Source organism: Eublepharis macularius, chromosome 5 (assembly GCF_028583425.1).
Source record: "Eublepharis macularius isolate TG4126 chromosome 5, MPM_Emac_v1.0, whole genome shotgun sequence".
Taxonomy (NCBI): Eukaryota; Metazoa; Chordata; class Lepidosauria; order Squamata; family Eublepharidae; genus Eublepharis; species Eublepharis macularius.
In genome coordinates, this window is record NC_072794.1 from 153,503,576 (window position 1) to 153,531,540 (window position 27,965).

At 43.1% G+C, this 27,965-nt stretch overlaps 1 protein-coding gene across 3 annotated transcripts in view; it reads right to left on the bottom strand.

Moving 5' to 3' along the window:
* Window positions 1-25,639, bottom strand: part of LOC129331349 (uncharacterized) — a 124,838-nt gene extending 99,199 nt beyond the window's left edge. For 2 of the 3 annotated variants that reach the window (XM_054981866.1, XM_054981864.1), the window contains exon 1: window positions 25,522-25,639. In XM_054981866.1, coding sequence (XP_054837841.1) covers window positions 25,522-25,557 — 36 coding nt within the window. In that variant the 5' untranslated portion in view covers window positions 25,558-25,639. Of the gene's footprint in view, window positions 1-14,130; window positions 14,195-25,521 lie in introns of those variants that run through there. The other variant, XM_054981865.1, reaches the window with a different exon arrangement.
* Between the last annotated feature and the right edge of the window lie 2,326 nt (window positions 25,640-27,965).

A 27,965-nucleotide genomic window follows, 5' to 3' on the forward strand; every position in this document is an offset into this window, starting at 1 on the left:
CATATGTAATTAATTGACGGGCTAATAAAAGCCAGTGCTCAGAGACCTTATTCCCCTTCCAGTCACCAAGCATAAATGTGTCATCTGGAATATAATGCATCACAGTATAACTAGAAGCCTGTTGCCAAAGATCTGGCTATTTCAGATAAAGATGTCACTTCTGCAGCTCCTGTCAATATCACCTCTCAAATCTGCCCAATCTCTTCCCATTTTTCCACATTATTTCAATAATTTCCCCCTGGAAGATAATTTCAGGTGGGTGGCCATGTTGGTCTGTAATTGAAGAGCAAGATCCAGGTCCAATAACATCTTAAAGACCAACTAGATTTTCAAGGTATGAGCTTCTGAAAGTCAAAGCTCCCTTCATCCAAGGGAGCTTTGCCTCCCTTCAGCTGACAAAGGATGTTTTGACTCTCAAAAACATATGCCTTGGAAATCTAGTTAGTCTTGATCTTGATCCTCTCTCTGGAAAAGAGGGAACATCTCCTACTGTTACTAGGAATGGGCCTCCTTGCAAGTAAGTGGGGGGAATTAGCGGCAAGGAGGAAGGCTATGCAAGAGGGGTAACAACAGGATATCTCCATCAGTATTTACGGGATCCTTTCTCCAAGGTATCAGACGAGACTTGGTGCTTTATTTAAAGAGGAAAAACCAACATACACAAAAGAGGCAATTAAAAAAAGATTGGTACACACAAACACATAGAGAATCCTAGGAAGCTAGCCAGAAGTTGGAATAGATTGAGGGAGGGTCAAATATATTTACTGATCCAGGAGAGCATAGTAGTCCACGGAAGAAGAAAGTAGCTTCAAATGTCCCGCATTTTCAGTCAGGAGAGAGACTTGGGGAAAGTGGCCCCAAGGGTATGACGTTCAGATCTGAAGGCGCAGTGTGTACAGTTTGAATGGGGCAAGAGCCCTGGTTCTTATAGGGCAAAACGTGTCCCGAGGCTGGGGAGTCCCCGCAGCCATTGCAACAAAGACTGTCAAGGTCAGTCTCCGGGAATTACAAAAGTTTGATTACTTTGATTACTTGCTATATGAAAGGAAATGCAAAGTCTCTCCTATATGAAAGGAACCGCAAAGCCTCACAAACGGGCAATTTGCTAATGAATTTGATGGATTTAGATATGAAGATGCAGGTTTCCCAAGCCCAAATCAAACTTATCAGTGCTGGTTGATTGATCCTTGATCTTAGGGTGGGGATTTCATCACAGAAGGAGGGTATTGGAATGTGCTAAGTGAGGTGACACAATGAAACCCTTTCTTATCACAGCTCATGCCCGTAGCTGGAGAGGCAGTAAATACAATCACCACCAGTTACTCTGCATTAGTGTGAACATTCCTTTCATGCCTCATCCCCCAAGCAGGTCTTAGCAATGTTCTTGTCCATCTGGCTGGAATTCCTCCTGCTACAGATCAAGCTGCATCCAGGGCCATATGATTTTATATCATAGGCCTGTATATTAAATATGGAGGAGGCCAGGGCCGATTTCTTACACTACCTCTGGACCAGCCCCTTTCCCCATCCTCCATTCTTAGAACTTCTGTTTTTCTTGCATAGATGCCTTCCCAGGCCTCTTCTTATTTTAAGCTGCTATTTCTCTTCCTCCTTCCCTGGGTCTTCTACTTTCTCCATCTCCCTGTATGATCAGTTCTCAGCCAATCACGATCTTCTCCTTGTCTTGCCCTTCTGTGATACTGGAGCAGCTCAACCAATCCCTGCCAGAAGACTTTTCATCCTTCTTTTTCCCCATGTACAAGTAAAGAGAACTATAGCACAGCATGTTAGAGAATGATTTCCTGCTCTGTAGCGCATGGAATAAGTTTTGTGAACAAAGCCAAGTTTCTCAAGTGAATGAACTATTGGGGGAAAGACCAGCTTGTGTAACCCCCCATGAACGAATTGGTTTAGACCACTGGGGTGGAGTCTATGAACGGAGGTTAGCAGCAAAAGAGGAATCTTCTGGGGTAAGGTAATTGAAATGTATATATGTGAAATGTTAACTGGAAAGGGTGGAGGATAAATTTAGTATGATTGGTATTATTATTGGAATCGTATCATTGTTGCAGGGCTGTACTTTCAAAGACTGATGTCTGGTTTCTCTGATGCTCAGTTGGTTCCTTGTTTCAAGAGGGCTGCACTGAAAGACATTGGCACTTGGTGGACCAGAAAAGTTTTCCTTCCCAAAAGTTGTATCAAGCAATAACCAGTCACTTCACTGAATTCATAGACCTTCTACATTGCAAGTTCCTATTCTCTGTTACATTTACTTGTTTAGTTATACAAATCTGTTCTGTATATTGGAGGGCTTTGACTTTCCATGTTCTGCCACTGAAGCTTGCTGGTTATCAGGGCTTTTTTTCAGCAGGAACGCAGTGGAATGGAGTTCCAGCACCTCTTGAAAATGGTCAAATGGCTGGTGGCTCCGCCCCCTGATCTTCCAAACAGAGGGGAGTTTAGATTGCCCTCTGCGCAGCTCAGCAGCGTGGAGGGCAATCTAAACTCCCCTTCTGTCTGGAGATCAGGGGGTGGGGCCACCAGCCATGTAACCATTTTCACCAAGGGTGATTTAAGCTTTAAAAAACTCCCCCCTTGTTCCAGCTGACCCAAAGTGACATCATTGTACGGTTCTGAGTTCCTCCACTGAGTTCCACCACCTCTTTTCCCAGAAAAAAAGCACTGCTGGTTATTATTGGGCCAGTTATACCCACTTGACCTAACCAGTCTCACAAAGTTGTTGTGAGGATAAAATGGAAGAAAGGAGAACAATATAAGCTGCTTTGAATCCCTGTTTAGGAGAAAGGTGGGGTATATAGGAAGGACCAGTGGAAGCTCCAAAACATTTCACTTCACTTTCAGAATTAGATCCATTTGAATATGCCTTTAACTCACTACCATTCTCCCCTGAATTCCAATTTTGCTTCCAAAATAAAACCAAGGTGAGAGATAAAAAAGAATTAATTCCATCAGATTCAGAGCAACAATATCTAAAACTCAAGCAAGTGAGAACAAATGTAGGGAGAGGGGTACAAAGCCAAATTAAGTCAAAGCTTAAGAAATTGCCTTGAAGAAAGAAGTGGAATGTTGAGACATAAAAGCCGTGAATTATGCTAAAGGCAAGAGTTAAAATGCAAACAGTGTTCTTTTGTGATATAATGCTTTTCAAAATAGATCTCCTTGGCATTGTTTGAGGGGTTTTACTGCCTCCACAATGGTAGCCAATTAAGGTAAATTATTTATTTATTGTCAGTTCTACGGGGTTGGTTGGCTGGATTCTGTACTCCACTGACAACATCTGCATCCAGGAAATATCCAGGGAAATGGGTAATTTGGTTACTATTCAAATCAGCTGCTTAGAAAGATATTAGAGGTAGCCTGGCCACTGACTCATCCTATGCAAAGATCAACCTATCGTGAGTGTCACATAAGCTCAGAGGGACTCTCCCCAATACACCTAACATACAGAGAGAGGTCTGAAGCATGCAAGTTCAGAGTTGGTTGAAAGTTAATGTAAACTGGAGACAAAGAAGAGGGAAGTATGAAAACAATCATTATACCCCACTCTTCCATAATAGGGTTGCTAGATGGTTTCAGCAAAAATGCTGGACGCGGGGGTGGGGGGGTGCCTGGTACTCACTAGAGGAAAGATCTTCGTGCAAGTGCTCCTGGCCTCAATACGATGATGTCACTTCTGGAAATGATGTCATCATGCCACCTGCAGCTATCAATGCCATCGGACAGGGGCCTCGTTAGGGAAAGAGGAGGGGACACCCCTGTCCCTACCTGGGAGAAGCTGTTCTTGTCTCTCTTCTCCAAGGGAAGGAAGTTTTTCATCTCAGGGTTGATGCCTACTTATACTGGGGGTAGCATAGGGTTGCTGTTCCCCCTCTGCCCCTTGCCACCACTCTCCTGGCCAGCAGGAAGGCAGGGGAACAGGCCTCCAGTGCACGTTCCTGGGGTTGCACGATGACATCACTCCTGGGAGTGATATCATGGCACTGCACTGGGAGCACTGCCTCACTTTGCATGGGGCTGATTTGGGCCCATTTGGAGGCAAATCAGCCTGTTGCGAAGAGCGCACAGGACTGGAAGCACACATGTGCTTTGCAAATGCACAAAGAAGAAAAATATAGTGAGTTCCGGGTCCCCCCACACATACACACAGTGGGAGGGTAAGGGGACATGGCAACCATAGGGTAGCAGTGCCTCTCAAGTGTATAGTAGAAATTCAGCTGGCAGCACCTTTCCTCTGCTGCTGTGTGTCCCTCCACAGCAGATTGGCTTGCTGTGCTATAAGTACAGGGAGGAGGGGAGAGGAGAAGAGGCAGGGAAGCGAAGCGTGCGCCTCTCCTCTTCTCTAGGGCACTGTTGTCGGCTTGTGCATGCCCAGGTGCAGCCGCAGCTGGCCCAGTGCCACTGCGGTCATCGATTGTTGCGCTTGGCCAGCCACTCCTCCCCACCGACCCACCTATGCACAAAATACCAGACATTTATAAGTTCGGTATTTTCGCTCCACTTTCCCCAGACAGTCCAAGACAACACCGGCAATGCTGGCAACCCTCCCTCCCAAACCTCTGCCTCCCCAGGCTCCACCCCCAAATCTCCAGGAGTTGCCCAACCCAGAGTAGGCAACCCTAAGACAGTTAACATCACTATCTACATTGCACCGTACTTTGCATTTGAACTGAACCCCAGAAGAAAATGCCATGCAAAGATTGTGTGTATGTTGGTTTTTTTCAAGCAAAACTTCCAAAGAAATGTCCCTGGAAGAGATCCATCTATTTCAATGAGCGCACACTCTTTCTGGGTATAGCATACTGTCAGAGCATAATGCAAGAGACGGCATTCTTTACAACAACAACTGGTTTTTTTCCCCAAAATCCTTGCTACAATTGGAGCTATGCAGTCCTTCATCGGAGCTGACAGTGCCTGGTTGAGCATTACGCAGCCTCAGCGTTACTGATATGATGAAGTACCGGAGAGCAAGGCCTATGGAGAAGGCCTTTGCAGCAGAGGGGCCTGTCGCAAGAAATATGCTGAGGTTTCCCCGACTCTCATTCTACACAGACTCGATCCCATTTGAACGTGGCATGAAAAATTGCCTGTGCAATCTAAAGCAGAGGAGAGAGATGCCCCCAACAGTTCTGAAAAATTGCGTTTTGATGTGCAGGGGCTCTAGACAATGTTGGTTTGCGCTTTGCGATTCATATAGGTGATCTATTTTTCAAAAAAAAACCTCCAACAGGCAAGCAGAAGGATGCAGTCAGAGCTGTAAAGCAGATGCTTGCCAATTGCCTCTGACTTTCAGTTGACCTTTTACAGAGCCATAAAGTTAAAAGGGTTAAAATCCCATCTCTTTGGTCGAAGCTGAAGTTGGATTTACTTAAGCAGTTCCAGCTGGGAAGGAACTGTGGCTCAGTGGTAAAACATTTGCTTTGCATGCAGAAGGTCCCAGGTTCATTCCTCACAATCTCCATTTCAAAAGGATCAGCAAGTAAGTGAAGTGAAAGATTCCACCTGAGAACCTGGAGAGCTGCAATCAGTCAGAGCACATAAGATTAGAGATGGGCATGAACAGATAAAAACCTGAACATGATGTTCGCTGTTCATTTCCATCCACGAACAGGGACTCACAAACAACCACGAACATGGCCCTGGTCACGAACATATTCGTGGTTGGCTGTTCATGGGGGCCAGCAGGCTCTCCTCCAGCCATCATCCAAGTCAAGATCCCTACCGCATCACTCCCAGAAACCTGACCTGAGCAGGCACCAGGAAAGGTACCAATAATAAATAATAGCTTGGCCCAGAGCCTGGTAGCAGTCCTGGAACCTGAAGGAGTAGACCCCTATCCCACCACACACAAAGAAAATTCAAGCTCCAATGCACTCTCTTTATCAAAATGCCAACAGCAACTGTCTCTCCCTCTCCACTGTCTGCAAAGTCAGAGCTGGGAGCCTCCCTCCCCCCTTCTCTTTGCTCCCTTGTTGTAACAAATTTGGAGCTCCACGCTTGAAAGGAAGACCTGCCTATCAAGCGAAATTGGGCTTAGATTGGGGTTTCCAGGGCAACAGCAGGAGTTTAGACAGAGTTCAGACAATCCCTGCCTAAGTTGCCAAGGGAATTGATTGCAGGTGCCAGACTGTCTGGCTTGATGAACAGCAACGAACAAGGCTTGCAACAACCACCTGTTCATTTAGAATGGGGCCTCACAAACAGCTTGTTCGCTTGTTTGCTTCACAACTAACAAATTGTGAAGTGGTACACAAGACTAAATATTTCCGTTCAGCAACCTTTATTGGCATTACATCCATGTTAAGACTAAATATTTGGGAATAGAGCTGACAGCTAAAAATATTGATTTATTTAAGAATAATTATGAAAGCTTTATGAAAAGCTCTGGACACAAATGGAAAGAGAGATGATAAAATGGAATAAATTAAACTTACCGTGGTTTGGTCAGATTGCCACAGTTAAAATGAATGTGCTGCCTAGAATTATGTTCCTAATGCAAACAATACCAATCATAAAAGACAAGAAACAATTTGAAAAATGGCAGAAGAAAATATCGGAATTTGTGTGGGCAGGGAAGAAACCAAGAGTAAAGATGAAAGTACTTTGTGATGCTAAGGAAAGAGGTGGAATGCAATTACCTGATCTTCGACTTTACCATGAGGCGATATGTCTATTCTGGTTAAAAGAATGGGTCTTTAGCCAATCATAAATTGTTAACTTTGGAAGGCTATAACAAACTTTTTGGATGACGTGTATATGTGGTACGATAAGTACAAAATGGATGCAATGTTTCAGCACCACTATCTGAGAAGAAATTTATTGTTGACTTGGCTAAAGTATAAAAAATTTATAGATCAGAAGAAACCACTGTGGATTATACCAGCTGAGGTGATCAACCCAAATCTAGAATATAAAGGAAACGAATGGCTTACACTCTAGGACTTAACAGAAGTAGTAGATAAGGAGGTAAAACTCAAACCAAATGAAGAGTTGCCATTTAAATATGGTTGGTTACAATATAGACAAATTAAAGACCTATTTGATACAGATCAAAGGAAGACAGGTTTTAGAATTAAGAATTCAGAATTTGAGGAACTTTTGTTAGGAGATAGTAATAAAGCAATTTCTAAAATGTATAAATTGTTATTGAAATGGTTCACAGAAGATGAAACAGTGAAGGTACAAATGGTAAAGTGGGCAATAAACTGTAACAATGAAATAATGATGGAAGCATGGGAACAATTGTGGAAAAATACATTAAAAAAACAACATATACCAGTATTAGAGAGAATGGCTATAAAATGTTATATAGATGGTATTTAACACCGAAAAATTAGCCATAGCTAATAAGCAGCTATCTAATAAGTGTTGGAAAGGTAAGGAACATGAAGGTTCTCTGTTTCATATGTGGTGGACTTGCCGTAAGGCTAGAGACTTTTGGGCTAAAATATGTGCTGAGATGTCTTTGATACTCCAGTATAATGTTGTTAAAAATCCAGAAATGCTGTTATTATCTTTGCACTTAGAAGATGTTAATAGAAATGATAAGACATTGCTATATTATATGATAATAGCAGCAAGAATATTATATGCTCAATACTGGAAGAAAGAAGAAATACCTGAAATTGAAGAATGGACAAGCAAATTGTTGTACATGGCTGAAAAGGACAAACTAACAAGAAACTTGAAGGATCAAGAACCAAAAATGTTTTTGGAAGATTGGAAAAAGCTGAAAAAATATATGGAAAAGAAATGGGATGTTAAGGGACAATTATGGTCTTTTGAAGGGTTTTAATGATACTAAGTATGATAAGATATAGTTAAGATCTTTACCAATATTAAGATAAGAACAACTATAATATAGAAATAATGTGATATTAATAGCGGGGGGTTCGAGTGCTGTTGGAAGTCAACATTGAAAAGGGGGAGGGGAGGGGGTGGGGAAATATACTTGTGGGAATTGAAATGGATTGTATTTGTGTTTTAATCTGACTATATATTGACCCATCCAATAAAAAATTATTAATTAAAAACAAACAAACAGCTTGTTCGCAAACAGCAGATTGGGCTGTTTGTGGGGGTTTTTTGTTCGTATTGCTGTTCGTGCCCATCTCTACATAAGATTGACGTTGATAGTCCATTGGTTTGACTCAGTATAAGGCAGCATCATGTGTTCAACTACAGAGATGTGAACCTCAGAAAGAGCGCAAGGCAAATATCTTCAGATTGCTCGGAAAAGCGAGCCAAAGTGCGCATCAAAGGAAGGTGACACAACTAACAAAGATCAAACATGTTTACCAAGAGCCACTCTATCAATCTGCTTCTGTCTGGTGTGTATCAATCGTCTTTCAGTTTTCCTACCGTGCACTATTCAGAAGTGCATTGACATCAGAAAAGGTCTCTTTCTGCTTTTCAGAAACCAAAACTGAAAAACCATTCAGTTTTTCAAACCACTCAAACCTTGCCCTATTCAAGAATACTGAAATCTGAATATGATCGCGTTGCAGGCAACAATATGGACATTATAATCTGGTGTCTTTTTTTAAGATCGTACAAATTTGGGAATGTTTGCATGAATTAAATTGGCAAGTAACTTCAGGAATTCAGAAGCAGCAACTCTGTATGCATACACTAACTGAAATGCAAGAAGGCAGATGTGTTTATATCCTATTCTCATTAATTGCATGCTCCATCATACTGCAGTGAGACAAGAAAGTGGAACCCAGAATGGTGTTATGGCAATTAAGAGGTGGGACTATGCAAATAAAGGCCATCTCTATTCCAAAGAATTCCCATGCCAGGCTTCGTGTACAAGTTAAGAGTCTATAGTTTGGGGTCAGGGCTTGTCTGGGGGAGTAAAACCTACCCCCATGTCCCAGTACTGATGTTACAAGGGAATGGGAACAGATTTTAATCCCAACTCAATGATATGCTTGGTCAAATCCCTTTTTTCCCCTCCACAAATGGTCACCATTCAGTTCTATACTGAGGGCTAAAGCACAGTATTTAGGAATAATATTGTAGTAGAAACAAAATGCATTTACTGCCTCTGACAGGTCTAGCTTCTCCTGAGCAGCTTACATGTTGGTGCATACTGTACAAAGAGTCACATTGCAGGGCTCTCAGTTACTGTAATAATAATAATAATAATAATAATAATAACAACAACAACAACAACATTCAATTTATATACCGCCCTTCAGGACAACTTAACACCCACTCAGAGTGGTTTACAAAGTATGTTATTATTATCCCCATAACAATCACCCTGTGAGGTGTGTGGAACTGAGAGAGTTTCTAGAAGCTGTGACTGACCCAAGGTCACCCAGCTGGAGTGGGAAATCAAACCCGATTCTCCAAATTAGAGTCCCACCTCTCTTAACCATTACACCAAACTGGCTCCCCAGGTCCCTTTCCACAATAATTGTATCCATTATAACACCAGTGGTTTTGATAATGGCCAAATAATAGCCAGGCAATGGGGCATTCCCCAAGCAAAGTGGGGTGTCCTCCTTCTTCCATCTAAGACCACCACTTCTTCCGGGGCTGCCCTCGGCCATCTGCTATGCCCGTATACGGACTCCCAATATTTGTTTAAATAGCCTGCTCCTGGACTATTTTAATGACTTTTAAAAAATTATTATTGATTTTATATTTTTGTGATCTTTAATGTTTTTTTTAATGTTGTTAGCCGCCCTGAGCCCATCTGGAGGGAGGGCAGGGTATAAATAAAATAAAATAAATAAAATGAATAAATATTAAATGATCACACCTGGCAGCCTGACCCCTCAGAGTCTCCCCAGAAACGAAGATCCCAGAGAGTTCCCTGCAGGGCTGGAGGAAGGCATGTGTGCCTGCACAGAAGACCCATTGATGAACAACAGTTGCAGGTAAATGCAACCCTGTTTTCAGCTTAGTGGCTTCTGTGCAGTCCCACATTGGGAGAGTAGCTACGGAAGGAGATGGGTGTGAAGTTCTCAATGAAAGAGACTAAGGAAGACGACCTTCCTAATAGATGCTTAGCGTCTCATTGACATTCACCCAGAGGTGCTTCTACAGAAGTCTGCCAAAAGTACAAGCAGGAATGCAGCAAGGAAAAAGCAGCGCTCTGGTGGGGAGAGCTGTGCAAAGGTAAAGGGCGTTGAACAGCCATGCACTCGATAGACTGTGATAGCCTCTACCAACCCACAAAGGAAGGAGGATGCGTGAGGATGCTGCCAGGTCTCTCTTGAAATTAACAATAATAGAGCAACACGGTCAAAGCTGTAGCTAACCCAAAGTATAATCCCGTGTATAATTAGAGTCTTATTTCCATAAACATACAATCAACAATATATTTAATAGAGTGTTTCTATTTTATAACCAGGACTCCTGTCACATATTACAATACAGTTATAATTTCAATCTTTAGGCGTTATACATACTCCAACCAATCAATTAAAGTGTCTCGTGCTTCAAATCCTATTTTTCATACTTTTAAAGTGCAATTGCTTTTTAATATCACTTGACACAATTTGTCATATATGGAGTCAATTTCGCCTTTAATCCTCATTCAATATGTGTGCGGTCCACGGTTGATCCCAGACACTGTGTAGGTCACAGAAGACATGTAGACCTGGTTAGTATTCTTTAGGTGTACATGCAGTGTTCTGTGACTATATTATTCTCTAACGGACGGTCCAGATTCCCATGAAGGAAATTGACGAAAGGAAATTAGCAAGAAGAAATGTATTGAAAACTAACATGAAAGAGGATATTGGATATTCTGACGACTGTGCTCTTTGAGAAAGATCTCTGGAAACGGACTCTATGGGAATCTGGACCGTCCGTTAGAGAATAATATAGTCACAGAACACTGCATGTACACCTAAAGAATACTAACCAGGTCTACATGTCTTCTGTGACCTACACAGTGTCTGGGATCAACCGTGGACCGCACACATATTGAATGAGGATTAAAGGCGAAATTGACTCCATATATGACAAATTGTGTCAAGTGATATTAAAAAGCAATTGCACTTTAAAAGTATGAAAAATAGGATTTGAAGCACGAGACACTTTAATTGATTGGTTGGAGTATGTATAACGCCTAAAGATTGAAATTATAACTGTATTGTAATATGTGACAGGAGTCCTGGTTATAAAATAGAAACACTCTATTAAATATATTGTTGATTGTATGTTTATGGAAATAAGACTCTAATTATACACGGGATTATACTTTAGGTCTCTCTTGAAGCCTGAATGACGGATACAACGGATAGTGTTGCGAGACATAAAGGCTGAAACCCAAGCCGTGGTAGGGAATCCTGGCCAGGGCATCGGACACATTAACATAGTGAAATACTATGAGTGGGGGGCCATAGCTTAGAACCCAGGCAATGGGCCATGCAATTGACAAAGTATTAAACGATCACGACTAGCAGCCCAACCCCTCACCCATTTTTGGAGGATATTGCAAGCCGCATTGATTTTTCACCAAACAGTCGCAACATCTTTGCGATGCCCCTTAATTTTGTGAATTTTAACTCCGTCTCCGAGGCAGAAACTGTCATTCCATAATAGTTTGCAAAATGCCAAACCTTCTGGTGCTGGCACTTTGAGCACCGTTGCAGAGTTCCCCTGTGCAATTTTAAATGTTTACTACTTAATGAAGTAACCATAAAATAATACGAAAAGCTGTTGACATATCACCGCATCTGTTCATTACCGAGGTAATAATGCCCTGTGCCTTTTAATGAGTAATTAAAATTATCCAAAGTAATAAGAACCATATTATCATATTGCTTATTAACATGATAATCCAATTAGCCTTGTGTTGAAACAATGATTATCGGGCTGTTAAATGGTGACATCTAATTATTTTAGAGACAGTTCAACACACTCCTGTTCACAGGTCTCTCTGCTTATTTTACTTTGTTCAGTGAAAGGCATCAGGCAAAGAGTCAGCCGGTCAAGCAGCGACTACTTAGAAAGTCATTCGAGTCTTTGAGCAGATTCTAGAAGCAGTTGGAGGGGTAGACTGGGAGATTAGCTAGGAGATTTGGATTCAGATCCCAGGGTTGTTGTTTAAATCATCTCCCCAATGGGGACGAAAAGGTTATGTCATTCTCCTTTCCTCTATTTTATCCTCACAACAATCCTGCGAAGTAGGTTAGGCTGAAAGTACAAGACTGGCCCAAGGTCATCCAGCAGGCTTCCATGGCAGAGCGGGGATTTGAACCTGGGTCTCCCAGATCCTAGTCCGACACTGTAACCACTACACCACATTGGCTCACTGACACATTGATTGTGAGGACTGGTGCCCACTGAAACATAAGCGATGAGAGGAACTGGTAGGAAATGATAGGGATAGAGCAACTTGCTCAGTTACTAAACAACTTGGAAAATGTTCAAGCTTGACAATTTATTATTAAACAAATTTTCTAAACTGGGGTAGGAAGGGAGCTCCAACATTAAAAGGCAGGCACAGACTCTGTAAGCAAACTGTGTTATTCATAGGCAAAGGGAAAACATTGAAGAAACTCATGCAGGTTTAAAGAATAAGTGTTTGTTAATCTTTACCATAAAGATGAACTAAGGTCTGATCTACATTGGAGCGCCTGAACTCTATGGATTTGGATTGCCTTGCAATCACCAGTCACAAATATCCCAAGCATTGATCAATGATTGGATCAAGCATTCGGCACGTTGTTGGGTTGCGCTTGCCTGGCCTCTGCACATCTAGCACAACAGCACACACACATGACTGGCCTTCATGCATTTGCGCCATGTAATGCATGCATGGTTTTGCAAAGGACCATGGGAGCTGTATTTGCTCCGTGGACAAGGACGTACAGTTAACCAAAACAAATGAACTTGTGTCATCTGCGGTACACTGATCACCAAACTTCGGCAGCTTATGAAACATTCCCCCACTCCCTTTCAGGAACTGCACCTCCTTCCACCAGTACTGCAGTAGGTTTTGAAAATGCTTCAGTTCTGTTATCTTAATACACACGTGGACAGGAGGGGGAGGGGATTTACTATGCTCCCTATGCACTCCATAGCTCCTGAGAGTAAGTTCCATTAAACAATGTGAGACTTAACTTCTGAGTAGGCCAGATTGAACATTCTCTCTTTCAGTGCAAACCTAAGGACACTTTCTTGGGAGTAAGCATCACTGGATTTTGGGTAGACCCATTTAGGATTGCACTATAAATTGCTCATTTGCAAAGCAACTTTGACACTTCAAAAAAGAAGGGAGAGCAAGAAGAAGGTGGCATTCAGCACCCCTAGGGCTAGAGATCCATAGTCTGGAGGTGCCAGAGAGTGAACCAAAGACCTTCTGCTTGCAAGGCAAGTGCTACTGGGCTACAGGTTCCTTCCCAGCACTTCCAAAGAACCCCACATGCATAAAGGTAACAGCTCTTCCTTATTGTTTAGCCACAGCACCTGGTATTCAGTGGCATACTGAATGCCCTTTTTAGCCTTTACAGTGCCAATGCAATGGTTAACTCTGGTTAATACTGATAGGGGAGTTTCCAGTCCAAGCATGTAGGAACAGAGCAGGAGGATGCGGTTCCTTGGGGCATCCTTGAATGCATAAGCAGCAGCACAACAGCTGCACAGGAAAAATAGCCATAACAAGGGAGTCACACTTCTCAAACCTCCTTTCTCAGTTGACAAAAGCTCAAGGTAATGCTGGCAAGAATAATGAAAGTAGGAATTTGCCTTCTGCTGAAACATGGCTGTGACACATACACTCGGCAGCAACTTCAGTGTTTGCCTTTATGACATGAGTGACAAGCCATTTCCTAGGAGAAATTTGATCCATTACTTTCTTGCTCAGTTTGACCAAACACTTTTAATTGCCAAATGCATTGACCAAGTGTGGCTGCTGGGTTGATGGACAGAATAACTCCACTCCTGCAGTGACCATTCTTCAAAAGATCTTATGACATCTAGCAAGCATTCACCATCTGTATTAGGAACATCCCAGCAATGCAGCTAATAATAATAACTGTGCTTATATACCGCTCTTTGTTCACTCCCTCAGAGCAGTGAACAAAGTCAGTGTTGTTATTATTCTCACAATATAATTGGGGAGTTGGGGCTGAGAGAGTAGCTTACCCAAGGCCACATGCAGAGATCTAGTGGGATTCGAACCAGCGGATTGCTGATTCTCAGCCCAACCACTTAACCACTATGCTGCAGCAACTCAACTAGCCTGGTGCAAACAGACAGAAAAAATAAATTGATTTCAGTGATATTAAATTCGCTTCTCTTCAGACAACACATCAGGCTTAGATCTACTTTCCATGAACCATCAAGGGGCAGCCAAGCAGGCAGCTAATGGTGGATGCTCATCTGGGTAGGAGTTATGTTACAACGCACATCTCTAGACCCCTCTGATCTTAAGAGATGCATTTGATATAGATGTGATGTAACAAAACTGACCTGACTTAGATCAGGAACCAGGTTTTCAAAACACTTTGAACACCCTGTTAAAGCGTTCCTACCATGGCTGTCCCTTTGAGTTAGTAACTCTGCCCCTCGTCTCCTGCAGATGTTTACAGGAGGGTTAACAAATTGAAAATATGTCTATGCAGGGTACAAGTCAATCCTATTGATGTCAACGGAATATACTTCAAAGCAACAGCAAACATAATTACAGTTTTTGCAATTAAATCAAATACACCAAGGCTTCTGAATAAGAGTTCAATTCCTTCAAACCCACTCTAGATTTCAGAATACCTAGAAGGTTTTTCACCAGGAGTCTGCTGGTGTTGAGAACCATGTGTTGATTTGTCTGCCTCTGGCACTGAGGATTTCTGCTGCCCATAACCATCTATTCCTGGACAAATACACTTGGAAATAGAAACGGCTCTGCTTAATGAAAGAATTAAGCATCGTTTTAAAAACACAATTCTGCCCAGTGACAGCATCCTTGTTCAACTTTCTTTCGGAAGATATCTTTTCCACAACGAGTAACTACCATAAGGCCAGCAATGCATAAGAACAGCAGAGCGCTCCTGGATCAAGCTGATTGGTCCATTTAGTACAGCATCCTGTTTCACCTAGTGGCCAAACAATTGTCCCAGAGAATCAACAAGCACAGCATAGAGGCCAAGGCCTTTCCCCTGATGTTGCCACCTAGCACTAGCATTTAGAAGTTAACTGCCCTTGTGGTCATCATGGCTAACAGCCGTCGATAGACCTTTTCTCCATGTATACAGTTTTTAACTCAGCACAATTATCACGCAGATCAGATCCAATGTGAACAGTAAAGTAAACAAAATCTGGGAGCTGAACCCCTTTGGAGTGGAGAGTGCTCTCAAGTCACAGCTTACTTATGGTGACACCTAGTGGAGGTTTCATGGCAAGAGATTAACAGAGGTGGTTTGCCATTGCCTGCCTCTGCAACCCTTGTCTTCATTGGAGGTCTCCCATCCATTTACTAACCAAGGCCAACCCTGCTTAGCTTCTGAGCTCTGACAAGATCAGGCTCACCTGAGCTATCTAGGTCAGAGATAACCCCTTTACTAACCTCTACATTTATATAAGGCAGAGGCTAGATATAACCCCACTTTAGAGGACTGGGAACCTTGCAGTATAGAAGCATCCTACATGTTAGAGAAGAACAAAGGACAATGTCAGGCTATGGATGACAGGCTATGGCAGATAGATCCCTGTATCACTGCAGCAAGAATCCAGGCTGTTGGTTAAATGGTTTTATTCAGAAATCAAATCATTTCCATAGGGTTACTCAGATGCAAGGTAAGCAGTAAGCAGTAAGGATCAATTTGACAGGAATGGCAACATGTGAGAAAACCCTTCCTCTTAACTCACACATTTACTCCTTCCCCCTCCCATCAGCCAAACAGGACTTTTGGCGCGAACGCGTCCTGAGAACGTCTCACATATTTGTACTACCAAGTCTAGACACTGAGAAGTCAGGAGATCAAAGTTGTAACACAGCAGTGCATGGGAGTGAGCGGGGTACAAGGTCAGAAGCACTGAGAGTTTCTACAGTCCGTTAGATAAGACACCTGTAGCTTCTATAAGCCTGTGAATGCAAAACAGTTATGGCACTGGTAATATGACATCAAGTTACAGCATGAAACATTGGTTCAGAACAGCATTACTGGATCAGCATGAAAATAATGGCATGGATGGGGCACAGACATGACAGAGAAGCTGTACAGATAATAATTTTAGTAGCAGCCATGTGTGTCCTCCTTATATATATTTCTGCTTGCAGTAGTACAGTTGTTGCTGCTTTTTTGTTGCTCCTATGCTGCTCAGCCACCCATGTTGATACAGTATATGATTGTACTGTAGATTGTATATAATACAATCCCTCACTCCTATCCTCCGCTCCCCACTACCACTCACCTGGCTGGCATTGGGGAGAAAGGAGGCAAACAGGTTTCCTGTGCATGCTCCTGGGTTGTCATGATGACATCACTCCCAGGAGTGATGTTATCACGCCAACCCGGGAGCACAAGTGCACAAAGACAACAAGAAAGGTGAGTGCTGGAGGGTAAGAGTGCCTGAGGTAAGGAGACCTGGTAACCCTAGTTGCCATGCTCCCAGTGGGGGGATCTTACCATAGGATCCTGGCAATTCCTAGAGCTACCTGGAATAAAAAATGGTAGCTCTAGGAATTGCTCTGTGTAAAGCCAGATGGTCTTACCATATTTCCAAGTAACGCTAGGAATCACCAAAACTCTATGATAAGAATTTCCTGTAAGTAGACGAGGCCTTATTTTTCTTTTTAATTTTCCTTCCGGGACACTGCCCCGCCCCCAGCTCTTCTGCTGGTTGCTTCTACTTCCTCCTCTTGGTATGAAATGAAGCAACTTGCATTTGGTTGCCTGAGATGGGAGGAGGACGGGCCACTTCCATCTGAAATGGTTACTGGTGCCAGATTCAAAATACCCCACAGTGCAATCCTGAGAAGAATTACCCCAATCTAAGCCAATTGAAATCAATGGTCTTAGATGGGAGTAACTGTGCTTAGGATTGCACTGTAAATTTTGTGGAGCTGCTGTTGCGCACCTGAGGCCTGCTCACCTGCCCTGCAGGAATTACTACTGTTCTATTGCCTTCTGCAGCTCCCATCGCTTGCAGGTGCTCTGATATTGACTGTTACCTCAAAGATGCAGCCACTGGTATAGGAAAAGGGAGGAAGAAGGCAATACAGTCAAGAGAATGCAGGGGGGAAAGGTTTGGGGTTTTTTTAATAAGAGCCATGACAGAGACTAATGAAACAAAACACAGAAACCACGAAGAATTCAAAGGCAATCAGAAAGCTACTGCTGAAGAAAAATCACTGCAACCAACTTACTGTTTCCAATGATCAGGAAAGGTAGAACCTACCACGGCTTTTTTTCTGGGAAAAGAGGTGGTGGAACTCAGTGGGTTGCCCTCGGAGAAAATGGTCACATGGCTGGTGGCCCTGCCCCCTGATCTCCGGATTGCCCTCGGCACTGCTCCAGTGGCGCAGAGGGCAATCCAAACTCCCCTCTGTCTGGAGATCAGGGGGTGGGGCCACCAGCCATGTGACCATTTTCAAGAGGTTCCAGAACTCCGTTCCACCGTGTTCCCGTTGAAAAAAAACTCTGGATCCTACTATCCAAAATTATGCTGTCAGTTAATAATATTAATAACAACAACAACTACACTTACATACTGCTCTTCTAAACAGATTAGAGCCCACTCAGAGCCGTGATCAAAGTGAGTGTTTTTATTATCCCCACAATACGGCTGAGGAACTGGGGCTGAGAGGAGCAGCTTACCCAAGGCCACCTGCTGAGCTCATGGCAGTTGCCGGAGTTGAAACAGCAGAGCTCTGATTCACAGCTTAACCCCTTAACCACTGTGCTACAGCAGTTCAGGATGACAGGATACAGAATTTCAAACCTACCTACATCCGTTACCATCCGTCATCATCACCACTGGTGGGCTTTTTGCCTTTTTTTGAAATCATATATATATGCTTTCATTGCTGGTAAGAATGTAAAGGCATTTGCAGTGGCAATGGAGACACCAGTGTCTCCCTCCCTCCATTGGTAGGCCTGTTGCTGTCCCCCACCCCTTAACGATAGTTAGGTATATTGCTGTAGTGTTTTAATTATACTATATATATATAATTTAAATTAAATACATACAATTTAATATATATAAATTAAATATATACAGTTTAATTATATATAGGGCTCATTTCAAGGGGGAACGTGCAGGAACGCAGTTCCGGCAGTTCCCCAAAGAGGTCACATGTCAGGTGGCCCTGCCCACCTGACTCTCAGCCATTTGGGGCCTATTTCGGATTGGGGCCGAAATGGCCTGGATCGGGCCTCTGGCGGATGGTGGATCACTTGCCTGTTCTGCAGCGGCCTGATCCTGACCATTTTGGGCCCCTTTTCGGCCATTTTCAGTCCCTTTTTGCCATTTTGGGCCCAATTTCGGCCCTGAATGGCCAGAATTGGGTCCAAAACAGCCAGGATAGGTGATGTCAGGGGGTGTGGCATATGCAAATCAGTTATGCTAATGGATCATTGCCAGCGATGGCAAGGGAGCGTGGCATATGCTAATGAGTTATGCTAATGAGTTATGCTAATTACTCCCTCTAGCTCTTTTTCTACAAAATGACCCCTGATTATATATATGATTAAAACACTACAGCAACATACCTAACTATCGTTAAGGGGTGGGGGGACAGCAACAGGCCTACCAATGGAGGGAGGGGGACAATGGTGTCTCCATCGACACTGCAAATGCCTTTACATTCTTACCAGCAATGAGAGCAAAATGGAGAATTCCTCTCCCCCCATGGAATCAACTGATGTACCACATTTGCTCCCATCTCATACCAATGCGAAGGTGCTCTTTTTTACATCTTGTACATGTTCTCTGTCTCCTTTATAGCTCTCTCCTTTCCCATTTTTTAATACTGGTCCTATGCATCTTACAAATGCTGGCAATTTGGGTGTCATGGCCAGGGGCCAAATTTCTTCATCCCACCTTTACAGCTCACTTTGTTTTAATCAACCACTTTACCGTACCATATTCCCCAGGCATCTTATCAGTTTTGTTAGACTTTTAGTTAAAGGCCACCTCTCCTCTGCAATTGATTTTTGCTGATTCTTTGCCAGGTGTTTTAAGGTCGGTTTTTTACAGAACATGTACATCAGGTGATCAATTGCATTTAAATAAGACAAAATTCATCTATATGTCTCAGTATGAATATCCGTGGTCTCCAACGGATTTTTTTTTTTTGCAGCTCAGATCACAGCTCACTTTTTTCATAAAGGTTGCATTTTGATAGCATTCTGATCAGCACTGCAGTAAATCTGAAAGGAGACCTGCCAGAAAGATTCCATAAGTTGGACGGTATTGCACTGTAATGTGGTTTTAGGGAAACAATATGGCCCCAGAAAAGGCACCGAAAAATGGAAACCAAGCAGCCTGCAACCGTTTTGAAAATGGAGATGTCTGGAGTCAAGAGGGAAAGATGCCAGCATTCGGTGAGTGGGCTGTCCCTTTAAGGACATGTAGAAATGGCTTATTACCACTCAATAGGCTCTTCTTCCAACCCCAGATAATACTATGGCAAGGAACATAAGAACTTCAAAAGAGCCCTACTGATTAGACTCGTGGTTCATCTGGTCCAGCATTCTGCTTTGTACAATGGCTTCAGAGGAGCCACAAAGAGGACATAAAGATCAAGGTCTTCCCCTGAAGCTGCCTCCTAGCACTGGTATTCAGACTCTGACAGCGTCTGACTATGGAGGTTCCCTTTCATCACCATGGCTCTGATGGGAATCTCCTCTAAGGCTGTCAGGTTGTCCACTCTGGCAGGAAACCTCCCACCTTTTGGTCCCTACCTCCACTACAGGGAGCAAAAAGGAAGGGAGGGAGGAATAGCATTGTGAAATGCCACAGTGCCATCAGATCAAACAAAACCAAATATATATCCAAAAGTCAAGGAACACAAAAATAAATTATGGATAATACTTGACTTCTCATAATCCTTACAGGTACCTTGCCAAAGCTCTCCAGACTCAGACATCCAGTAGGAACCTCCACATCTCACTGTGCAATAACAACTTTCCCACGCTCAACAGATCTTAACAATGCTTAACCACACAGGATAGAAATGTACTGTACAGAAAGGAGTTCCTGTTGGACACAGTTTTCCAAGTACAGATGCCAGCCCTCTCATCACCCCGAAGGCAGTGATGGGAGAAAAATAAAATTTAAAAATGGCCACTGGGCTGATGGGGTGGCATTACTTACAAGAAAACGTAGAAGTGAAATCAGTCCTCTCTAGAAAGCACCAAAAAAATCTATGATTTTTACCCTAGAGTTTTTGGTGATGCTTAAGTGTGATGTCACTTCCAGATTTTTCCCAGAAGTGTCATGTCAGTTAGGTCCCCAAGTTCTCCACAGTTAACATACAGGTGTTCCAGTTGAAGTAACTTTATTAGAGATCCATTCAGTACAAGGTGCTCCGACAGTAGCATTGGCAGAAGTGACGTATGTGAGGCTATCAATGTTAGTTATAGGGAACATTCCAATCTTTGGGAAAGACCGTTAACAAGAGGGGGTTGAGTGAGACATGGTTTTAGAGTAGACAGTGAGAAGGATGAACTTATCTTTGGTTCTCAAGAAGGATATATCTCGAGCCAGTTTCAGCTGGCAGTCAAGGACACTGGCTCAGAGGAGCGAGAAAGCGAAAGTAAACATTTGCAAGATAACCTACTGGCATTGCAGCAATAAAGAACTCTCCATACTCTCAGAGACCAGGGACCAGAGGCTAATATACATTCATGACAGATATGCAGGAGGCATATACGACAGCCACCCTCCAATGTCCCCACTCCCCATTCTCCTGCTATATTCCTAACCATGGTAAATTGCCACCATTTGCTGGTGAAGGAAGTAGGGAATACAGTTGCCTTTCTTGGGGGATATTGCCATTGTTGATTAAGCACTCGTGTCTTCTGCTTGGCAAGATCATGACTGGGGGAGCTTGACTATTCTGAGGCAGGTGCACAGCTGCTAAAGGTAGTTGTGACCTTGCTACAGATGCAAGGACGTGCCTTGGAGGAGACACAAGAGCAGCCTTGGCAAACCTAAGATGACACACAGGTTCATACCAAGAGAGGCCATATTTTCAGTATGTACATCTCTGGTCATAAAAGGCTTTAAAGATAAGAACCAGTACCCTGAACTGAACATGGACTCAAACATTTTCCCATTATGTGTGAAGGCATTCCACATTAGTTAAAAGCTGGGTCCTTTCATTCTGTACTAGGAGCAGCTTCCAGGCTGTCTCCAAGAGCAGGCCATGTAAAGCACCTTGCAGTAAACCAATCACCGTTTTAGATATTTTGACGTAAATATATTAGCACACAAGGAGCCCTGTGCAGAGTGGTAAGCTGCAGTACTGCAGCCCAAGCTCTGCTCACAATCTGAGTTCGATCTTGGCAGAAGCCGGGTTCAAGTAGCCGGCTCAAGGTTGACTCAGCTTTCCATCCTTTTGAGGTCGGTAAAATGAGTACTCAGTTTCCTGGGGGTAAAGTGTAGATAACTGGGGAACATAATGGCAAACCACCCCATAACAGAAGTCTGCCAAGAAAACGTTGTGATGTGATGTCCCCCCATGGGTCAGTAATGACTCGGTGCTTACACAGGGGACTACCTTTACCTTTATAATAGAACACAGATTAATATTTTAAAAGGCATACATCCACAGATGCCAAATGTATCCATTTGATATTCATGTTTTTGCATTGAAAATAATGTTGTTGCATTGAAAACAATTGTGAGTATGGATTAGTATTAAAAACATTGTTTCTGTGAATTTTTTCTGCTTTTTATTATATTGTAAATGAGCAGCGAATTTCACAATTAACAAAACCCAGATCTTATAAAAACATTCCTGTTTCGTAGGGGCTTTTGGCCCAATTTGCCCTATACCATCTTTGCTGCAGCCAATCTAATCTCAAAATTTAAGTGTGGATCCGCATTGCTATTGTCCAGAAGAGAAAATAATTGATCTACCATATTTACTTGAAAGGAAGATGACCCTGAATGCAAGATGATCCCCTTAAAAACATTATACTCACACACTCACACACACAAATCATTACTGGACATAACTATAAAGTGTATGTGAACATAATAGCATACCTGGAGGGGAAAAAAACTTGTCTTGCATTTGAATAAATATTGTAAGTACAGATGATAAAAAGCATTCTTGCTAACAGCTCCCATCTGTCACGTCAATAAAAAGATGCTCCTAGCTCCTAGATTCCTTCTCCAAACAGGTAAAAACTGTAGCGTGATTCCTTCCATCATAGGCAGGCCAATCCCTCAAGAAACATCCACTTTCCCAGCTACCATTACCTCTGTCTCCTATAGATTCAATTTAAACTTCTTCTCCCTCAGCCACTTGACAGCTGTATTCAGACACTGGTTTAGGATAAAGACAGCTTCCTCTGGAGGCTTAGAGGCTTCTTATCGCTAATCGCTATCTTTTATCTCTGTCTTTTTGGGATAAATCCCTCAACCAGGGAAGTATTAATAATCCTTATGACTTGAAAATAGCCTGGCAAGATTTAACTAACCAGGAAGGACAAGCATCCAGTTTTACGTGTGGTGACCAGGGCCAGCGCCACCATTGAGGTGGTGAGGCGGGCACCGCAGGTGCTAGGGCACCCGAGGGGGTGCCAAACGGGATGCCGGAGGCAGAGGCACATGCCACAGAGCTGGCGTGCCTGTCCCACAGCTGCTGCAGCTGGCCAGCCCTGCGCCGCCCCCGCTGCCGCCACACACCCCCAGCTGGGTGCAGCAGCCACGGGGCAGGCACAGCAGGTGTCCAGGGCGGCGTGTGTAGCGCGCCACCCCAGCCACCAGCCAGCCAATGGCCCCAGTTTTTGCTGTGTGATGACATCATCATGTGGTGACATCATCATGCAGGCCGAGGGCACGTATTGGCACACATAGGAGTGGCCGCAGGCACCAGAAGCCCTGGTGCTGCCCCTGGTGGTGACCTGCTGAACTGCAAACACTTAGTCTACATCAGTCAGAGAAGGCAATCCAAATTGGCCCAAGTGACCACAACAAGCAATACTTAATAGAGTCTATGGAACAGGAGGGTTGGATTTTCCATTCTTGTATACAGCATGCTCACATCTTCCAAGGGTGGGATTAAAAACCCCGTTGCCTATATTCCCTTGTATTACCCTTTCTCAAGAACCCACCAGACAACTATTTACTGCTTTTGCTTTCACATCTGTTTTCCCTTGTGGGTGTGGCACTCTTGCCTCTGCCCAGTACAATGTTTCCTCTGATGGAAACTATACTTAATTGCATTATGCATAGTGTGAGGGCCAAGCTACAAGTGACAACACTTGAACGGCAAGTGGATTGCGTGGAGGGCAAGTGAACAGGGAGAAATACACTTGCTGTTCAAGTGTCATTCGTCACTTGTAGCTTGGCCCTGGGAGACACTGATTGCACAGAGGTGCTGTTTCTACAGCAACACTCAAACTCTTCCTTCTTAGAAGTTCCTGGGTTCTGCAGGTAAGCTGTTTACCTGACACACCTTGGGCTGCAGGAGGCACTGTGGTCTGTTTCTGGCTGCTTTGTTGCATGAGGCATGTGGAGTTGGTATGCGATTGACTGACCTCCTGGGTCTTGGTGGTTGCTGGGGGCATTCATATCATGATGGAGTCACTGGTGGTGATAAATAGTGCCAAGACTGGTAAACAGCAGTGAAGATTGCTATGGGTAAACTGTATGTTGCAATATTAGTGTTTTCTTTTGGCTGCTACACCAGCTCTGGGTCTGGTTGTGTATGATGCGAGTCCTAGAACAAGAGCTGCACCTTCCCAGTATGACTATTATATCTAGCATGCCCAGGTTCCACTCACTGTTAAAATGAAAAGCTAACTTTAATATTTTCTTTAAAAAAACCCCTGATAATAAGGCACTGGGATCAATACAGGCTCCCATAATAACCAAGTATACACTTATCTCTCAAACCTACCAATTAAAAATGCCCTTTCCAGTCAAAATAGCATTCCATAATTAATCAGCCAATCCAGCTACTTAAATTCCATTGGAATCAATAAGATTTAAACAGGCAACATTCGGAAATGCTGCCTAAGGCTTGACTGACCTACTGATTTAAATGGGTTTAAAGTAAAACTTACAGCCCTCATTAAAACTGCCGGAATGCATGGGGAATATTTTCATAACCGGTGTGGACGGATCACTTTTGGTGATAAGGGAATAGTAGAATGATTATGTGCCAAGTGGTAGGTTGTAGAAATTTGTGGTGGTTGTTTGTTTGTTATGCAAATTAGCTGTGTTTTAATTCAAATTAATTTTCATTTAAATTAGAGCACATTACAACTATCAGAAGCATTTTGTTATCTAGTTAATCTGGGCAAATATACATATATTGCACCCGAGTAACAGAGCACATAAATACAAACATCGTAATTCTTTTGGGAGGGAAAACATGTAAAATGCACGGTACGTTCAATTTTTACAGCATGCTCCAAGATGAAATATTGTTTCACAGAGAAGGATTTCTGATTGAAATCAATCAATGTCTCAGTTTTTTTCATTTGTGATAAATGAACTGATCAGTACGCTACAACAATTAATCAAATAATAACCAGCTTCATACCCTTTGAAGGCGTTCTGTCTAAAGTATACTATTTTCCTCTCCTACATTTTATCAACAAAACAGAGCGACTGGTCCGACATTGCCCAATGAGCATCATGGCAGAGTGGAGATTTGAACACAGCTCTCCTACCACTCTAATCACTAGGCAACAATGCCATGTTTAATTAAGCTTGTTTACCCAGAAGTAGCCCTGACCTAAATAGCCCAGGCAAATCTGATCTCATCAGAACTGGAAAACGAAGTAGAATAAGCCTTGGTGACTAAGTAGAAGGGAGAACTCCAAAGAAGGCCAGGGTTGCTTTGCAGAGAGAGGCAATGGCCAACCACCTCTGTTAGTGTCTTGCCTTGAAAACCCCAGCAGGGGTCGCCATAAGTCAGCTGTGACTTGATGGCACTTGCCACCGCCACCCAGGAGTAATCTCTGGTAAGCACAACAGCATTTAGGCTCTACCCATTTACAGAACTGCAAACTTCTTTGGGAGAAGGAGAGATTACTGTCTTCTAACACCAGGCTTTGTAGTTAATAGAGTCCAGATTATCCCTTGGGGCAAGTTTTAAGAACAAGCCATTTAAACCAGTGGGCTCCTTTCAGCAGTTTATCTATCTGCTCACGTACTTCACTTACACACTGTCTTTCCCCCACAAGAGAGACCAACATTCTCCCCGTCTCCCTTTTATCCTCAAAACAACCCTGTTAGGCACCTATGGCACAGTGGAGATTAGAACCTGGGTCTCCCAGGTCCTGCTTCAGATGTTTCTAGTAGTAAATGCAGCTTGGTAAGTAAGCAAAAAAAAAGAACCTTTTCCTTTACCTGTGGAAGAGCATCCAGTGCTTTCGGGCTGTCCATAGCTGCTCTTTACTTCACCAGCATCCCAGAACGTCCCATAGTATTGTTAATTCATGAAGAACACCTGCGTCTCTGAAGCACAGCACAGCTCCCCCATCTCTTTCCCCCCTCTTCTGTCTCTCAGAACCTGGTAAACAGCAAGATTATTAATTAATTTGCTGTTACTTCCTTGTAAGCTTAGAGCTCAAAGAAAGGGCCCAACTTCCTTCTGGCACTTTGCCTCTCTAAGAAGAAGAGGACAAAAATTGTTTTCGTTCTCTTGAATAAGCTGTTTGTCTTTTATGTTACCTGTTTTCACTTGATGAATCAAAGCTTTCATCAAGTATTAAGCACTAAGGGGGGGGGGGGTTTGCGGGGAATGCCCATTGGTTGCTTCCCGGAGATGAACAGCTTCAATACATGGGGACACCCTGCTCTCCAAACATTGATCCAGTTGTTGCAAATGAACAGTTTCATCACAAAGTTGGACGGAAAGGCTTTGTGAATCTTGTGCTATCTTTCCTAGGCAGGCAATTCAGCTGCAAAGGTTTTATTCATACAGGAAACATAACATACACTTATATGGCTCTGCAAGTGTTGCAGCTGCTCTAGCTCAACTGATAGCTGATTTCTTTTCTTACTTAGAACCTTCGTCTTCCTATAGCACTTAAAGTTTATACTATCGTTGCAATGGTTTCCAAGCCTAGGACTATATACAAACATACAGGGTGTAATGGTTAGTGTTTGGAACTTGGTTCAGGGAGATGCAAGTTCAAACCCCACTAGGGTCGCCAGCCTCCAGGTGGTAGCTGGAGATCTCTCAGAATTACAAATGATCTCCAGGCAACAGAGACCAAAGAAAATGGCTGCTCTGAAGGGTGAACTCTATGGCATTATACCCCACCAAGGCCCCTCCCCTCCTCAAACCCCACCCTCTCCAGGCTCCACCCCCACCCCCAAATATCCAGGAATTTCCCAACGTGGACCTGGCAACCCTAAACTCTGCTGAGCCATGAAGTTTGCAGGGTGACTCCCTCCTTCAACAACATAAGTTCACATGGCTGTTGTTATGAGGGGGGGAGTGGCACTTTGCTACCCACTGGATCAGGCCAAGATCCATGCCTTAAATGGGATAGATATTGATCAGATACAGACAGATGACTCTCTTATGTGTTATGGCTCATGCTACCTTCATTCAACCCATTTTTTAAAAAAGGCAATAGCAAGTCCATAGAAGGCACAGATACATGTCACTAAAATAATTTCCTGAAGATGTGAATATATGAATATATCAAGTCTTATCTGTTTAGGCCTGGCAGCTTTAACAGAATGTGTCCCTACCACAAAGAGACCTTTGTATAGACATTTGTTTATTATTAATCAAGTATTTTTCAGAAGCTTTAGCCCAATGTCTTATATAGTCCTGGCTTGGCCTCCATTCAAATGAAAAATGACGGTTTTGACAACATGGAATACTTAGATTATTTTTTATGGTGGCTTCATGAATCATTCAGATATAATCTTTCAATATAAACAAATGGTTCCATCAAACCAAGTCTGAGGTCAATTCCGTGGTTTGTGGGTCTCATCTACTGCCCTTCTGAATACTGAGAGAGGTTTTCTTCTTAAAAAATGAAAGAATCTCACAACCTTCTTTATGTACAGTAATTGGAAAGTCCCATAGAACTTACTTACAGAGTCATAGAAATCTAGCATTTTTTGTAGATATTCAGCAGTAGAATAGGTCTATTTCCAGTGTAAAAGAGAGCCGGCATCTTGTAGTAGGAGAGCTAGGGTTTGAAAGACCCAAGTTTGACTCACCTGTAGCCATAAAGTTCACTGGGTGACTCTGAACCAGTCACATTCTCTTTCCACCTAATGTACCTCACAAGTTTGTTGTGAAGATTAAAAAGGAGGGGAGAATAGTGTTGCAACCCACTTTGGGTCTCCAATGCGGGGACAAAGCAGGGTATAAATATAGGAATAAATCAATCTCCTGTCACAATCTGTATCATGCTATTTTTGTCAGGCGTAATAAATTAGGTTTTTACAGAGCCAAAGGCGGATATATTCACACTAGAGATGGCCACGAACTGGGAAAATTCCAAACTGTGCAGTTCGTGGTTCTCACATTTCACGAACCACGAACTTTCACAAACTTGGCCCAGTTCATTTGGTTCGTAAAAAGTCACTTCTGGGTCAGCAGAAGGTCTACAGAGAGCCCATACCCCCCCCCAATTATCTAAGAAACTGATTGATCAGCACCAGGCTGTCTGCAGTGACTAACTGAAATATGAACCAAATGAACCAGGCTAAAATTCATCATGGTTCGTGAGAAATGAGCCCTCATGAACTGGCCTGGTTCGTGACGAACTTCGGTTCTTATTTTGGTTCATGACTGCCTCTAATCCACACCTTCCTACCCTACA